At 38.1% G+C, this 16,451-nt stretch overlaps 1 protein-coding gene across 3 annotated transcripts in view; it reads right to left on the bottom strand.

Moving 5' to 3' along the window:
- Nucleotides 1–299: 299 nt before the first annotated feature.
- The window catches only part of mtm1 (myotubularin 1), a 31,107-nt gene continuing 14,955 nt past the window's right edge, over nucleotides 300–16,451 (bottom strand). For 2 of the 3 annotated variants that reach the window (XM_052102593.1, XM_052103395.1), the window contains exons 5-15: nucleotides 16,213–16,323; nucleotides 15,574–15,675; nucleotides 15,297–15,380; nucleotides 14,730–14,879; nucleotides 13,460–13,645; nucleotides 12,072–12,257; nucleotides 9,002–9,205; nucleotides 8,682–8,774; nucleotides 7,269–7,382; nucleotides 3,046–3,222; nucleotides 300–2,263 (exon numbers count right to left, since the gene is read on the bottom strand). In XM_052102593.1, the coding sequence (XP_051958553.1) occupies nucleotides 2,093–2,263; nucleotides 3,046–3,222; nucleotides 7,269–7,382; nucleotides 8,682–8,774; nucleotides 9,002–9,205; nucleotides 12,072–12,257; nucleotides 13,460–13,645; nucleotides 14,730–14,879; nucleotides 15,297–15,380; nucleotides 15,574–15,675; nucleotides 16,213–16,323 (1,578 nt within the window). In that variant the 3' untranslated portion in view covers nucleotides 300–2,092. The remainder of the gene's footprint in view (nucleotides 2,264–3,045; nucleotides 3,223–7,268; nucleotides 7,383–8,681; nucleotides 8,775–9,001; nucleotides 9,206–12,071; nucleotides 12,258–13,459; nucleotides 13,646–14,729; nucleotides 14,880–15,296; nucleotides 15,381–15,573; nucleotides 15,676–16,212; nucleotides 16,324–16,451) is intronic. The other variant, XM_052104132.1, reaches the window with a different exon arrangement.

Here is a 16,451-nt window from a genome sequence, read left to right as displayed (position 1 = left end):
AGCAAAGTTGTAAGTTCAACTTCAAACTTCAAATTGCCCACACAAATAGATAATGGTGAAGTTTTATATTTTGATTAGAGATTGCATTCAAGCTTGCAACATTTTTAATGTTAGAATTTTGGAGAAAAAAACAGATGCATGAAATGTTGGTTATTTATAAGCTACTTTAAGGTCTGCAAATACTGAAATAGTATATAAACTTAGACACACCAACCTGCTCAACACAAATTATCCACAAACAATACTACCAAATCAGAATGCTTGGGAAGACAATAATGAGCATGCAGTCTTTTTTCTGTGAACTCTTTAAATTAATTTAATCAGCATTATGTACAGAACAACAGCTGGCCAACAAATAGAGCATACATGTGGGAATACAAAAACAAATAGATCCCTTTAAACTAACTGAAGTTAATGTCAGGAAAACAAAACCCAATGTGCAGCTTTCCTTCACTCAATCTCATGCACTGAGTAAAGAACAAAATAGTTCCTTACAAAAACTACAAAATAAAACCTAAATGCCCATTAAGAATTTACATATATATATATATATTTATGAGGATGTCAAGGAAATTACCTACAATTACCATAACCAAAACATTTCTAATTACTTTCTCTTTTATAAAACTGACAAATTTTACACTGAATAAAATAATTATATTTTACAACAATAGAACTTTCAACAGTAAAATAGGTTTTTGTTTGAGGTAATTACATCTTTCCGGTACTCAAAATAAAAAATTGACCCCCCCATCTAAAATCAACCAACCTCAAATGGTTGGATTGTTTATTGAATGTCGTCTTCTTCACACACTGTGGTTTAAACTTCATATCCTCATTGAGGTCAAAGTCTTCAGACGTTCAGTTTTCTGAGGCAGCATAAGCAATGACTCGCAGCAGCCCCCCACAATTATCTCAGATCCTCCATTGCCCATGTCAGTCAAAACTCTGATTGTGGGACAGCTCAAACACATGACTTACTATCACAACCACTCTGTCCTACCTAAAAGGACCATGGAGAACTTTGATAGTATGTCTCTTGGAGAGCAATACAGTCAGTCCCATCAGAGACCAAATAGTAGCTTCCTGTGGCAACAGCACGTCGTTCCAAGGGGAAACCTAAAGCCGCTAGAATGTGGGGATTGGAGTACAAGCATTCAATCTCCAAACCTCACAAGGAGAAGAATCAACCTGTTGTTCATACACAGAGTAATGGTTATAATTCTGAACTACCACTAACGCTGCTGTAATGAAAAACAATGTTTCTCTGCAAAATATGCACCTGAAAACCTTAGATATGAGAAAAGGCACTGAAATGGTCTCTTTGTCACTCGCTTAAAAAAAAAAAAACCCTGGTTCTGTTCAATAAGCTAATGTAAATCAATGTTTCAGACCATTTTCCTACCATACTGTCCACTCAAATGAGCAGTGAATTAGATTTATAGAGGAAACATTAAGGAATTTACGTGACATAACAGCTTCCTTTAACCTTTTGAGGTCAGTCATTTGAGCTTTTCATGCAGTTAAACCAATATATTGACAAATGAAATGATTGCTCTTCCAAAGGTTGAGGACCCTGCTTGACACTGGATTGACTGGACAATATGCAGACTAAAGTTAATAGCTCTAAACAAACAAGAACAGCACTCTCTGTCTCTCACTTAATACCTTATAGACATAATAATTCCAGTGCTCAACATTCAGAAATGTTTAAACTCCATTCAGATCTAGACACTTTAGATCCAGCATCCCTAATAACATGCATAACGGATCACACAAATCACATACGTCCATCCAACTCGATCTCTTTCGTTCATCACACGACCATTCCGAACATTATCCAAGTGGTTTCTTGGATTCTTTTCCACAATTTCAATCCCTTTTGTCCATGGTACGCAGCATGAAAAAACAGCACTGTCACTTTAAGGCTTCTCTTTTCGTATAGGTTTAACTTGATGCGGTGAAGGCAATACTGTGGTTTTATTGCATAATTAGTTTGTTACTCGTCAGACATCACTACTAATCTTGTTACCATAATTATCACTATTGCTATGTACAAATGTCCAATGTCTGTAACAGTTTGCAAGTGGGATCAAAATGGTGTTTGTAAATGTGTGATGTGCTGATTAGGTGTGGCAGCGTTGGGGGTGGAGCTATTGGTCAAGTGGGTGGAGTCTGACAGCTGCAGTTCCTCCAGTTTCTTCAGGTACTGATCCCTTAACGCCAGTAGCTCCTTATAGCGCTGCTCCACTGGACTCTGTTGCTGATGCACGTGCACACACACACACACACACACACACACACACACACACACACACACACACACACACACACACACAGTTATTAAAAATAACCACCAGAGGGTAGCAAAAATATTCTAATTTCAAACAAAGCAAATGCACCACATCACAGCACATTTGCAATGCTAATAAGACTGTCTGGGATTGTCAGAAGAATACTAGTTATCAGACAAGCTTCTTGTATTAATCCATGATTTGATGAATGTTCAGACTGAGGCATTAAAGAGCGCCACTACAGTACATTTGACTAGTGAATGCTTTTTATTGGTCTACTAGTTTACTCTGGAAACAAATATGTATTACTACTGCTGTTTATGGGTAACATGGTCAGAGATTGTACTACAGTTTATTAATGCCAATGCTAGAGTGGCTGCTGTAAAACCAGTGTGACGGAATGCATGTGTGTGTGTGTGTGTGTGTGTGTGTGTGTGTGTGTCTGTTTGGTGATAAGGACAGTTTGAGTGACAGTTCACTCCAGTTCCAGTCAGGACGTAATTAAACTGAAGAGAGAGGATTTTCTGCACCACTGAATCAGAGGAGGTTGCACACACACACGCAAACACACTCACCCAGAGGCGAAATCACCCACTAAAGAAAAGATACACACATGAACACCTCTCACTCTCTCAACATCCAGTCATACACACATCCACAAATTTAAATAATGCTTACCACTATTGACAAAAACTATACATTTAAAAGAAACTACAACTTGATCATCAAATGTATGAAAGTATGTTTATACCTGGTGTTGTATGCGAGGGTTCCATCGGATGTAATAAGTCACCCACAGCTCTAGGTGGCGCATACTGGCTACAGGGTAAAGCACACGACTGGACTCTGGTGTGTAGAAGGGGTTTATATATGAGGATGTGTCGCTGTTGATCAAAGACCACAGAGATACTGTCTTTGTCCGAACGTTCTAGAGAAACAAGGTAAAAAAAAAGAGAATTAAAAAGATAGACAGAACTACGGTGGCCGTGAAGTGCAAAACAAAACAAATCTAAAAACACAACTGCATATCCAAAGACAAAATAACAATTCAGAAAACACAACACCAAATCCAGAAACAAAACAACAAGTTAGAAAATACAACAGCGAATCAGGAAACACAGGCAATTCAGTCGCAACGGAAAGTGTAGGTACCACAGCTTCTCACCTGATTGGCTGTGTGGAGAATACATAGTCCTATCCTCAGGACAGGTTCTCTGCCAACTTGCGTGATTATTTCAAAATTCTTTCCAAATGATAAATTACTGAAAATTGTGAATGGTTTGTCTCTCAATAAAACAGTAATGGGACACTTAATAACACAGAGCAAAAACAGTGAGCGGGAAAAGATAGTTTTAGGTACGATGTTCTCCTACTGTGTGTAAGGGACCATCTAAACACTCCGCAAACTGTGCTAAAAAGCCAGTGTCCAAGCATTCATTCAATTGACTTGCATATTCAAACAGAAACAATGCTATTAAAAAAGCATTTTCTCATTCTTCAGATTGCTGTAGACTAATGGATCACTTTCTACATTTGAAGCCAGCATGTCCAATGAGTAGCTACAGTGTTCAATTATTTTAGAAAAACAATTGCTGAAATTTTACCAAGATATTATTTTCATATTGTAAAGGTTGTAGAAGGCTGCTATTAGAAATGCTGACTTACTCTAGGTGAGATTTTATCAGGATGTGGAATTATGCATATACAGTATTAAATATATATATTTTTTTAATAAATTAAAGCAATGTTAGTCATTCACACCACTGGCAACTGGCTACAACCTTTGTCATGTAAAAATTACATCTTGATTTTTCTTTTCTAAAATAATTGAATACTGTATGCATATAATTAGATACATTTGGAAAATCTATCCATTGTTATTTTTTTTTTTAAACAACAGTGTTTAAGTAGTAACATGCAAGTTGAATAAACACTTGGATGCCACCAACGTTTTAGCGCAGTTTGTGGACTTTAAGACAGTCCCTTACACATAAGATGAACCATGAGACCATAGATGAACATCGTACCTAAAACTAACTTTTCCCGCTCACTGTTTTTAGACTTTCAGTGTTATAAAGTTTCCTGTCACTGTTTTCTGAGAGAGAAAACCCTCCAAATGATTTAGTTTTTCAGTCAGTGACCTTTTGGCATGGATTTTGATATAATCAGTGAAACAATCCTGAAGAAAGGACTAGGTCTTATTCATACAGCCAATCAGGCGCGATGCTACGGAACCTACCCTTTCAGTTTCTACCGAATTGCTGTTGTATTTTCTGATGTACACTTTTGTTATCGGATTTGCCTTTGCGTTTTATTATTTGTTGTGTTTCTGAATTTTTATTTTGTCTTTGGATTTGCTGTTGGGTTTTTAGATTTGTTGTTTTTTTGTTCTGCACTTCACAGCCACCGTACAGAACAGATTAATGATGTGTTGGCAATTTAAGGAATATTCCAGGTTCAGTACAAGTTAAGCTCAATTGACAGCATTTGTGGCATGTTGATTATCACAAAAATTTATTTAAATTTGTCCCTCCTTTTAAAAAAAAAAAAAAAAGAAACAGCAAAAATCGAGGTTAAAGAGAGGCACTTACAATGAAAGCGAATGGGGACAATTTGGAGGGTTTAAAGACAGAAATTTAAGCTTATAATTTGATAAAAGCGCTTACATTCATTATTTTGTTAAATTGTGTAATAACTTGTAATTTTACGGCCATCGACATGACAATAAAGTTGTAAAATTAGATATAACTTTACACAGAAAAGGTTAATAAGTGATTTTTCACATTAACATGCATATTGCTTTTGTCTTGTGGCTACACTTTTGAAACGGTGAGTTTTTTTTTTTTACGTTTACAGAAGTGCCTCACTATAAACCAGATTTCTTTCTTTCTTTTAAAGAAAGGAAGGAATGAATCTTATTTTATTTTTGTTATCAACATTATGCCACAACTGTTGTGCAATTGAGCTTAACTTGTATTGACCCCTGTGGCAGGGCGGAGGGCGGGGCCGGTGTTCTGACGATTTGTGCTGCCTTGTCGAAAAATGCTACCCATGCGCGAATCGATCACAGAGAATGTCGATTCATTCTCTAGCTACTGTTTCCATAATGATGTAAATCTCACAATATTAAGACATCGTTATTTCATTTAAAACAGGGTAAGTGTATGGGGAGCATATTTTTATATTTTAAATGAACCAGCAATTATCACATTTGATATAACAAGTAAAAATGGCTGACTGGTACAAATATTCATATGGTAGTTAGCATTTTTTGACACATGAATATTTACCTTATGTTCACTGTCATTAGAAAAAACAATACTACATAATAATGTCTTCAAGATGTAAGGAGTTGCATATTTTGATAGACCAACGTGCCCTATCAAATAATGCTCCCAGTGCAAATTCACTTTATTTTACATCACTACTCACTCCATATGCACCTTATGAATATGGAGAGTATGTTGAGATATTTTGTAATTATGCCTTCAAGATGTCAGGAGCAGCATATTCTGTAATAGCATCTTTAAGATGTCAGGAGTTGCATATTTTGATAAACCAAATAATGCTCCCAGTTTTTTGAAACTAAATAAATGATGAAAGTACTCTAAATCTGGCAAAATAGTACATTTATTTATTTATTTTAAAGCCTCACGCCATATCACACTACATGAACATTAGCACATTCTGATTACTTACGTGTCAAGTGCTGCTACCTACTTTGTACACATCTCACACACTCTGGCACTTTTTGCACGTATATGTTGCACAAATAGCTAATTGCTATATTATGCTGAAAATAAGGTGTGCATGCTAACATTTACACGTTCACATGTCAAATTATGTAATAAAAAAAGGATTAAAGATATTGCAATGCTCACCGTCAAGTCTCCACAGCAAGGATGCATAGATTTATGGGCATGGTAACGCAGAACAAAACTGTGAGTCTGCACATGCGCATAACCAGTAAGTAGCACATATCGATGGGTAGCACAAATCGTCAGAACACCGGGTTGTGATTATACACACCCGGTCCCTCATCAGGCTAATTAAGCCTCCTTACATCTTGAAGTACAGGACAGAAAAGCAAAGAACATTCCTCAATTATGTGTTTAATATAGTATTACATACAGAATCTGCTGTTGAAGTGAATATATTAGTACTAAAGTTTCAGTTGGTAATGTGTTAAATCCATTAGTTAGCAGTAGCTATAAAGCAGGACTGTGCTCCCTCACATTGTTATTGCACTGAATGGCTCTAGAGGGCTCACAGAATGAATATTTCATCTCCACAAAGTGCATTCTACTCCGACTGAGAGTCAGCAAAGCATCTCTTTTACTCATGCTCTACTTCACACAATGCACAGAGAGAGGAATAAAAGGCAATGTGAGAGAGACACAGCCCCAATGTCAATAATTATGACAACTGGCCTATGGGTTGGAATATGGGCTTTCAGAGACAAAGCTAAAGAGGAAGAGGTGTGATGGAGCTCATCTGAATGAGTCTAGCCTCTTCTTCTTTATTGTCATAATGTATGTATTTGTGACAGATATACATGTATCAGACATTAAATCACCCTAGCCAGTTTTCAGTCTAATTTCTTTCTGATTAAAAGCCCGTGCCCCCAAATTTTGAATAATGCTGTGGCCAATTATAATGGCACTGACTAATAAAAACCTGCTTCAGTCAACAAAATGTATTTTGATATATTATTCAGTGGCTTTGAGCACAATGCATGATAAGCACTACACAAATAAAGATGATTTTTTTGGACAGATACACATTATGGCCAGATTTCATGTCTCTATTAAAGATAACATTGTATTGTTCCCAGTAGAGAAATCGAGGGCATATTAAGAGATGTGGTTTACTCATATCAAAGTCATAGCAAGACAATAAACCCCCCCCCCCCAAAAAAAACCAAAACAAACAAACAATTGTTTGTAATGTGTGCACTTGCTTGCAATATCTTACATTGCTCTCACGGGCACTCTCACAGTTATAGAGGAAATTGCCAAAGCGGCAGCTGAACAGGTGATCCAGGATTACCACCAGGAGACGTTCATTAAACTCAAACGCTGTGGGGAACTGCAATTGTTGGAGAGAGATCAAAGGTAAATGATACCATGAAAAACAATAAGGAAATGTGTACCATGTTATACCAATGATGATATTGACATGCAATAAGACAAGGGGTCTCTTTCACTAACCATGCTTACACATAATTGTGCATAAAATCTGTGTGTGTAAGTATTTACACTGAAATCATGATTTATCAATACGTTTTTACATAACATTTATTTAAAAAATTAGGATACAGATTAACTCGAAAAACAGGTATGCATGTGGACCAGTGGTGGCCATAGAAACATGGAATGTGTTAAAGAGATAGTTCTCATGAAAATTATCATAATTTACTCATGCCTCATGCCATCCCAGATGTGTGATATCATTCTTTATTCTGCAGAACACAAATACATTTTTTAGAAGAATATCTCAGCTCTGTAGGTCCTCACAATGCAAGAAGTAATTAATATGACTCCAGTGGTTTAATCCATATATTCTGAAATGATATTATAGGTGTGGGTCACAGAAGATGATCAATATTTTTAGTCAGTCTTTTACTATCAATCTCCACTTTCACATTCTTCTTCTTTTGTTTTTTGGTGATTCTCCTTCTTCGTGCATATTGCCACCTCCAGGGCAGGAGGGGGAATATATAGTAAAAAAGGACTTACCATACTTATATCACTTCTGAAAATACCGAATTAAACACTGGAGTGTTATGGATTACTTTTATGTTGCATTTATGTGCTTTTTGGGACTACAAATGTCTAATTACCATTCACTTGCATTGTATGGACCTACGGAGCTGAAATATTCTTCTAAACTTTTTCAGTTGAGTTCAGCAGAAGAAAGTACATTTATGTGTGAACTGTATCTTTAAGCTAAGAGGAAAAGTCCTCCTATATTATAGCTTGATCAGGGATATGTTATGCATAAAAATGCAGCTGATCACATGTAGTCTAGGTCTATAAGATGTTTCTTGTTCAACTGGGTTTGGAGAATCACAAACTTGGCTTTACTCAAAGATTTTGCTCTTAGGAGATAGCACTTCTTTATTGAGTAGATAATATATTTTTCAGAGTTTGACAAATGGATGTATGTATTATGCTAGTTATTAACTGTGGGTACCTGCTCCCTCAATTAGTATAATTGGGATTCATAAACATGAGAACGAGGGCAAAAACAAATATATGTGTGCACATATGTTGTGAATCATACAGAAATTTAGAATGAGAATGTTTTCTGCACACAAAAGAACACTTGCAAATAATTATTAGTAAACGAGACCCACCATGTTGACATTGTTATTGACATTTTTACCTGTTTAGTCATCTGCCACACGCAGTCAATAAATTGCAAAAAGATAGGTGATCTGTCCTGATCTGCATGGTTTTTGTCTCCATGACCGATTCTCTGCACACACATACAATGTGACGGGAGAAGGTGATGAAATAACAATTAATTTGTTTTGACTCCACAAAACATGCCCACATGTGGGTTACCCTTATTTATGCACTATCAAAGCAATCACTGTGTTAACATGGTTGACAGAAACACTACAACTTGAACACTGAACATGTGCTTTTGCCAATGCTAGATTGAGCTTTGTACAAAACATCCAAAATTCCAGCGAGACTTACTGAGGCAAACTTGTGTCCGAAGCTGATCCATTCCTTCTCCAGCAGCACCTGGAAGCCCCTGAGAGTTCTGTAGTAGGAGTCCAGCATCAGCATGGATAGAGAGGTGAGCTGAGCTGTGCGGTCCCAGCCGTCACTGCAGTGCACCATCACAGAGTTACCAGACGAAACCTTATCAGCCACCTGGATGGCCCCTGACAACACCAGCTAGAGTGGGTGGATAGGCAGATGGTTAGAAGGATAGATCTTGCTCTTGTCATACAATATGTTATTGCAACAGTTCTTGTAATCTTCACTGGTTTGAGTTGGGGTGTGGGAATGAATTAATAAATGGGGGGATAGGCACATGTATTTAAGTTTTTAGGGGTGAAAACTGAAGTTCAACATTTGAATGATAAGCAATTTTGAAACTGTGTTGAGTCCTCACTTGATGTTGAATATAAAATCTGGGCTAAACCACTTGAGAACTGCTGGTCTTGGTGCAAGGATAAAGGTCGCTAAAGGGGTGTTTCTTTCATGAGAACATCCTGTTTAGGGACTTTGATTGATCTTTGTTGAAGTGTCACCTGACAGAATACCAGCCACCAGGTTCCCCCCATTGAGAGATTAAATAAAAAAAATGTGTCCTAGAAACATTACAAATATCAAAATTTTTCATCAACCACAAATCTGGATCCCAGATATAATCAGTGTGACTGAAGGGCTGGTGTGGTGTATCCTCTCTGTGTGAATTCACTGATGCAGATTAATGTGGAGAAGGTGCAATAGGCCAGAATATTGAACCCAGTGAGTGGAAAGACTCGAGCCATCAGCACAGGTTGGTTTGCTCTTTACCCTCCAACATCTATAAGAACTAACAGAGCTTCAGGTGTGATTGTCTGCAAGTCAACAATGATGGATCTTTGTAGAAGATAATCTGAGGAAGTCAATGTAATTCATCATCAAAATGTGGATTTATCCTTCCATTAAATACTGGAAACATTTTGGCAACTGTATTATTAATAATTGCATGTTTAATACAGGTGTAATTTAATAACTAAAAAGTAATTTTAGTATGATCACTTCCATCTGTTAGAGGGACCCCCCCGCAGAAATAACATAAGTGACTAATGATGATAAAAATAACCATGACGGATCATGCTTATTTATAACATAACACCTGATTGGATTGCGCATTCTGTACCATGAGGTGTAGTGGTGGTGATTTTTATTTATCTTAGTGAATTCTTTTGAACCCTGTTCACCAAAAAGATTTGCTCAGATTAGTTTATTAGATGGTAGATGGCGACAAATAACTGTCTTTTACATTTTGAACAAGTAAAAAATCTAATAGAATTCCAATACAAATAATGGAAACTAACAATTGCATTTATTGACATCAATGTGAATTCTCTGAAATCTTTATTTCATTTTGATAGGACATTGAAGGATGTCTGGAAAGTAATAGAAGCAAGAGTGGTATCAAACAGGTCAGACTTAAATTTGCATCCCTAAGTCGCAACCTGACAGAAGTTGCAAATGACAGTGTGACAGGGTGGAGGGTGGGGCCTGGTCGTGATTATACACACCCGGTCCCTTATCAGACTAATTAAACTGCCGAGAGGGATAAAGGTCGATTGCGGATGGTGGTGCGAGGAGAGAGAGATCGTTTACGGACATGTCCATCATGTGTGTGTGTGTTTGTCTTTTGTTTAAGTTAATCCTTAAAATATTGTTTATATCACCAGGCCAGTTCTTGCCGCCTCCTTTCCATTGAACTGCGTATGGAGGGATACACCATAGTAGAGTTCTTGCCACTACAATCCACCCCAACGGAGCAGCCGCGGCCATTTGCAGGGGGACGGAGGAGCCCGCCCGCCTGGAAGTGGAGGAACAGCCACCGACCGCAAGGGGAGAAGGGGCTCCTATCCGACCGCCTGGAGCGGTCAGGGGCACTGCTAGGGGCGGAGGAGTCCCCTACCGGCCGCTGAAACATGGCGGGGTCTGAGATCGCCGACTGAGAGCGGGGAGGGGCTCGCTGCCGACCGCCTGGAGTGGGAGAACTGCTGCCAGGGGCGGAGGAGACCCCTTCTGTTCCCTGAGAATGCGGCGGGGCGTTCAGTCCGCCAGGGGCTGGAGGACTGCCTCCGATCCGCCCGGAGAGGCGCAGCTGTTGTCTGTTAGAGGGTGGAGGAGTGGCAGAGGAACAAGCTATGTATCGGAGAACTGGCAAGTAAGTGTTTTGTTTTTTCATCTCTCTCTCTCTCTCTCTCTCTCTCTCTGCTGATCCGCGTTGGCCTTTTCCCTCTTGTTTAAATTTTACAGTGTTTATTTGGTGGGTACTACACTGTTACAGGAAGTACCCCCCCATTTTTTATATTTCCGTTTCCCTCCCCTGATCCCCTCCCTCATCCAGGGAAAGAGGGGGTGTACATCATGCCGGGGGCTCCCCTGCCAGAGAGAACGAGGGAGGAATATGACAGGGCGGAGGGCGGGGCCGGGTCGTGATTCTACACACCCGGTCCCTTATCAGGCTAATTAAGCTGCCGAGAGGGATAAAGGCTGATTGCGGACGGTGGTGCAAGGAGAGAGAGATCGATGTCCGTCATGTGTTTGTGTTTTAAGTTAATCATTAAAATATTGTTTATATCACCAGGCCAGGGAGTAATCGTGTTTGTTAGCATAAAAAGTTTTGGTGGACAGAATATTTAAACAGGTTGCATAAAATACTTTGTATTAGCTAAAGGCTCTGAATAGGCTACTTAAAAACACTATGACTGAGGGTTCCATCTGTTGTGTGTAAGGATATGTTTGTTTGGGATTTAAAACCATGCCAGCTTCCATGGCTATTTTCATGGTGAAAACTAGTTAAAATCCAATAAAAGGTGTAGTGATTAAAAAAACCTGTGTAAGCAATTGGATTTAGTGTGCAGTGTGTTTGACCGGTCGACAACAATACAATTTTAAATGTCGCTTTGTCAATAAGGGAAGGAATTTTCAGAAGAAACAAAACCCCTGACTTATATTAAGTTTATCTCTGTCTTGTACCACAAATATAAATCACATTATTATTCACAAACATCACAAGACAAACCTTGATATGCTCTAGCCAGTGGGTGGACTCCAGGCTGGAGAGCCAATGAGATTCTTCCACATTGGGGTACACTATGTCCTTTAGTTTCTTCAGTGATTCTCTCATCACATGGATATTATGGATGTCCAGAAAGACCAGCTCAGAGTTCTGATATGCATCGTCGCCCTCGTAACCCCCGCCCGTGGCCTGGAGGGTAAGGATTCAGAGGTCTACTGGTTAAGGCTGATGTACATGATTACGTTCAGAAATTCTGCATATTTGTGTTCTCTCTATATACCCAAGCATTTTGTGGCAGAGAAATGACTGGATCAATAAGGCAATTTTAAAATGCTCCATCAGCTGTGTAGCGTGCAGTGTTGCTGTTGTGGAGCAGGTGTTCCAGTTTGAGGTTCATTTTACCTCAGTTGGTTTGAGCTTGTAAAACGCAAAGGATAAAACATGCTTGTGCCAAAGCACACTCTACTTTCATGATCTTAACTCTGTCTCTTAGGTCCTGTTTGATCACAAGTGGACAGGCAAGACACACCATTTACACCTGGTTGTAATATGAGTTCCAATGCATCTCTTTTGACCACTTGTGTTTGGATTACGAGGGGAGGGTTTCTGTTTTTATGACTGCATACATCACTCATTACATCACTGTGTTACTGCTTATTGTTAAAGTGCAACAACATAATTGTATTGATTCTCTCAGTTATAATTGCATTTAATCTAAGCGAAAACATTACATTTTGAGCAGAATTCTCAAATATGTTAGCGAAGTACCTGTATTTCAGTTATTTTAGTGCCTTGGACAGTTATTTCCATTCAAAGCCAAAAGTAATGCGCAAAGAACACTACAAGCACAATGTAGCCACATGCATGTTCGACTACCTCCAAATGTGGTTAAAGTGGACAAACGAAATCTAAAAGCATCTTGGACCACATTTTCACCTGTCTTTAGCATCATCCCATTTCAAATGGGTGGCCCAAAAGGCATCTTAATACCAGGTGTAAACGAGGCTTTACTTTTGAGCAAGGCGACAAAAACTACATCCATGAAAACACAAAAAGTAAATATAGAACAAACCAGGAGTCCATGTCTGACTGTTAAACAACCAGCCCATACCTTCAGTGGAAAAGCATAAAGGTCAAGAATGTGGATTCTTCATATTCATTAACCAAGAACTTCATGGTAATAAAATAAAAATGGCAAAAAATAAAAAATACATTAAAATAACAAATTCTGACAAAGTATAATGGTTTTACATAATGCAGTGACTCATGGAAAATGCGGCACAGTTTTTAACTTAAACTTTGATTTCAAATGAATTAATCCAATCAAACAAACCTCTTAACCACTGTTAAGCTCCTTGAGTCCAGTTATTAGCAACCTTCTAGAGTCTAACCTTGTTTGCCACAGCATTGACGTTGGGCCTGGCATCATAGATGGTGAGTTTGGCGGTACCATTGGCCTCGCGGATTACGTCCAAATAACGTTCGTCATCTTTGTTGCGCTTGCCACTCATGCCCACCAAAGGCTGGCTACACCGTGTGATCACAGCATGGTTCTTTTTATGAAACCATGACAATACCTAAGTGTTGGAGCAAACATGTCACAATTTCAAAAGGTGATGACGTCACACAATATGTAAATGCATTTTTTACTACATAAAAGTAGTTAAGAAAAAGTTCAGCATTACCATCATACAAACACATATAAACGTCCAACTACATACCACAGTTTAAAGCAGGGACTAAAAAAGAAATATTTTTAATTTCTGTATTTTTTCGTTCAGAAGTTCCAGAGCCTCCTTTCCAAATGGTAACTGGTTAGAACAAAATAACGTTAATACCATTCTTTTTAAAATGACAGTACTCTGCGCTATGGGGTGGGTGAAATACCAATTGCAGTGTTGTCAGATCTCGCAAGAGAATCAAGCAGCATAGTCTGGAAAATCAAGCCCAAAATAAACCACTTGTCTCACCATATAATTGTTTTCTCTGTAGAAATCACAAGCCGTTAATTAACAATTAACTATAATTTTACTTACAGATATGCTCGCCAGCATCAAATCTGTATTAATGCATCATATCTAATAAAAATGTAGTGAAGAAACACTGTATGTAGTAATTATACATAGTTGGTAAAAGGATCTTGATTCACTGAATGCGACATCCCCAAAAAAATGTGTGATGCAGCAGTTTTCTTCAGGATCAAAGCACATGTTTAATTTTTTCAGGCAACATGAATTGTAGATCCAAATATTGTGATAAACCATTTGGCCTTTGGTTTCATGAAAATATAATTATAATTAAATTAACCAGTTATGATCAGTTACCAGAATTTAAATATAATATTTTCACTCCGGAATCACTTTGTTACGATTTTCTGTTATGTTCATTCCTTGAACCATTTTAAATCCCTGCTTTAAACATGAATACAATTTTTTTACATATAAATAGAACAAAAATTGGCTGATACAATGGGGAGGGGACAATTTACTTTATTATATAATATAACTTAAAAGCATTCCTGCCTTACATAAATGCAAAGCCAGGCTCTGAAATTGCCATTCTTCAAATATTATTACACAGCCTCTGTCCTTTGCTTAAATTGGAGCTTTTGACAGATAATTCACACCATCACTCATATCGGTCATCTGCGAAAGAGCTCACCGGGATGCGGCAACGAGACCTGAATGTCGAGACTTTTCTCAGATCTTCATCTGAGGCTTTGTATGGAACAACAAGAATTGTAGGATAGGTGTCACACAGCTCATAGTTCTTATTGATGAAAGTGATCCTCCACTCATTATTGGGTAGACCCTGGCAAACAGAGAACAACACATATTATCTCAGAAGCAAAGTGGATTGTGTACTATGTAAACTAACTTGATATTGCACAAAATATCAGATCCAACTGGGGCTAAAGGCACACCAAAGAAAATTAGCTTTTTGAGTGTATCAAAATCAACCTTTAGACATTACATTTCGTGGAACAGGAAGCAGTGTATAGTGACATACAGTGTTTTAGGAAAGTGCTCTGGTATTTTTTATAAAATCAAATCAAAGGAGCCTTTTACCCCAGGGAGCCTTTACCCCATTGTGCACTAATATATATATATATATATATATATATATATATATATATATATATATATATATATATAAAACCAGTCTTCATTATTAGTGAACACTAAGTGAGTCTAAATCAACACACAGGTCTTGACAGCTGGTCCTCACCTGCCTTCTGTACTCTTCCATGGGCTCATAAATGTTCCAGCCATTCTCCTCATACTTTTCCTGACTCAGAAATGCAAAGAGTTGCTGTGAACAACAAAGAAAGAGAAATACAATCAGTTAAAACATTCCTTCATGCATTGTTACTGGCAAAAGCAGTTTGTAAATGTAAACACAACACTTAATCACACTGTAAAAAAAATATTAATTACAAAATTATTAAGCAATTCAAAACATTTGAATGGAATGAAGCACTTCAATTTAAAAGGTGAACACTGACCATTCCATGAGAAAGTGGAAAAGCATATTTGAAAAGGATCTCGAAAATGTCTCTTCGACTGTGGCCTTCTTGCTTCAGAGCAAATCGCAGGTTCCTCATGTCCTGACACACACACACACACACACACACACACACACACACACACACACACACACACACACACACACACACACACACACACACACACACACACACACACACACACACACACACACACACACGAGGATATAAACCAGACTATGTCGTTCTCTTTCAAAAACAATGCAAGCTTGTCCTGCTCAAGGCCAACTATTTTCATTCTATTACTATGACTATTTACATATTGCGCAGAGGCCGTAGTGAGTTTTCCCAGTGTGAAACCATAAAGGCTTTGCACTTTACAAGGCACTGCTATAGGCTTTATAGACTTTACAAGTCTGGGGCCCTAAAGTAAAGCACTTCAGGAAGCCTATGGTTTTGGGGGACAAATGAAGGTAATATGAAACCATTTAAAAAATGATGCTTTAACAAAGTGGCAAAAATGCTGAATGCTTTCAGAAAGCAAACCATAAATATTTTGAATGTAGCCTTTGACTATCTACATTAAAATTAGTAAATACAGAATACTGATTTCTATGACATGTTTTTGGGGATTGGTACCTTGCAGGTGATGTCAAGCCCATAAGAGTTCTCTCCTCGACTGGTGGCTCCTCCCATCTTCTCTACACGACTAATGACACCTAAGGGCATGTTCAGAGTAACTGGTGTCTCCTTGAGAGAGAGAATGAGAGAGAGCGAGAGAGAGAGAGAGAGAGAGACAGAGGACAAAATATCAACAGCCTTACAGATAAGTACTTTAAACACGACAGAACTGACACTTTCCATTTCATGCATCCATA

The sequence above is a fragment of the Xyrauchen texanus genome, chromosome 1 (assembly GCF_025860055.1).
Source record: "Xyrauchen texanus isolate HMW12.3.18 chromosome 1, RBS_HiC_50CHRs, whole genome shotgun sequence".
NCBI classification, from domain to species: domain Eukaryota; kingdom Metazoa; phylum Chordata; class Actinopteri; order Cypriniformes; family Catostomidae; genus Xyrauchen; species Xyrauchen texanus.
Note: the sequence above shows the minus strand (reverse complement) of the source record. Positions and strands in the feature narration are given on the sequence as shown.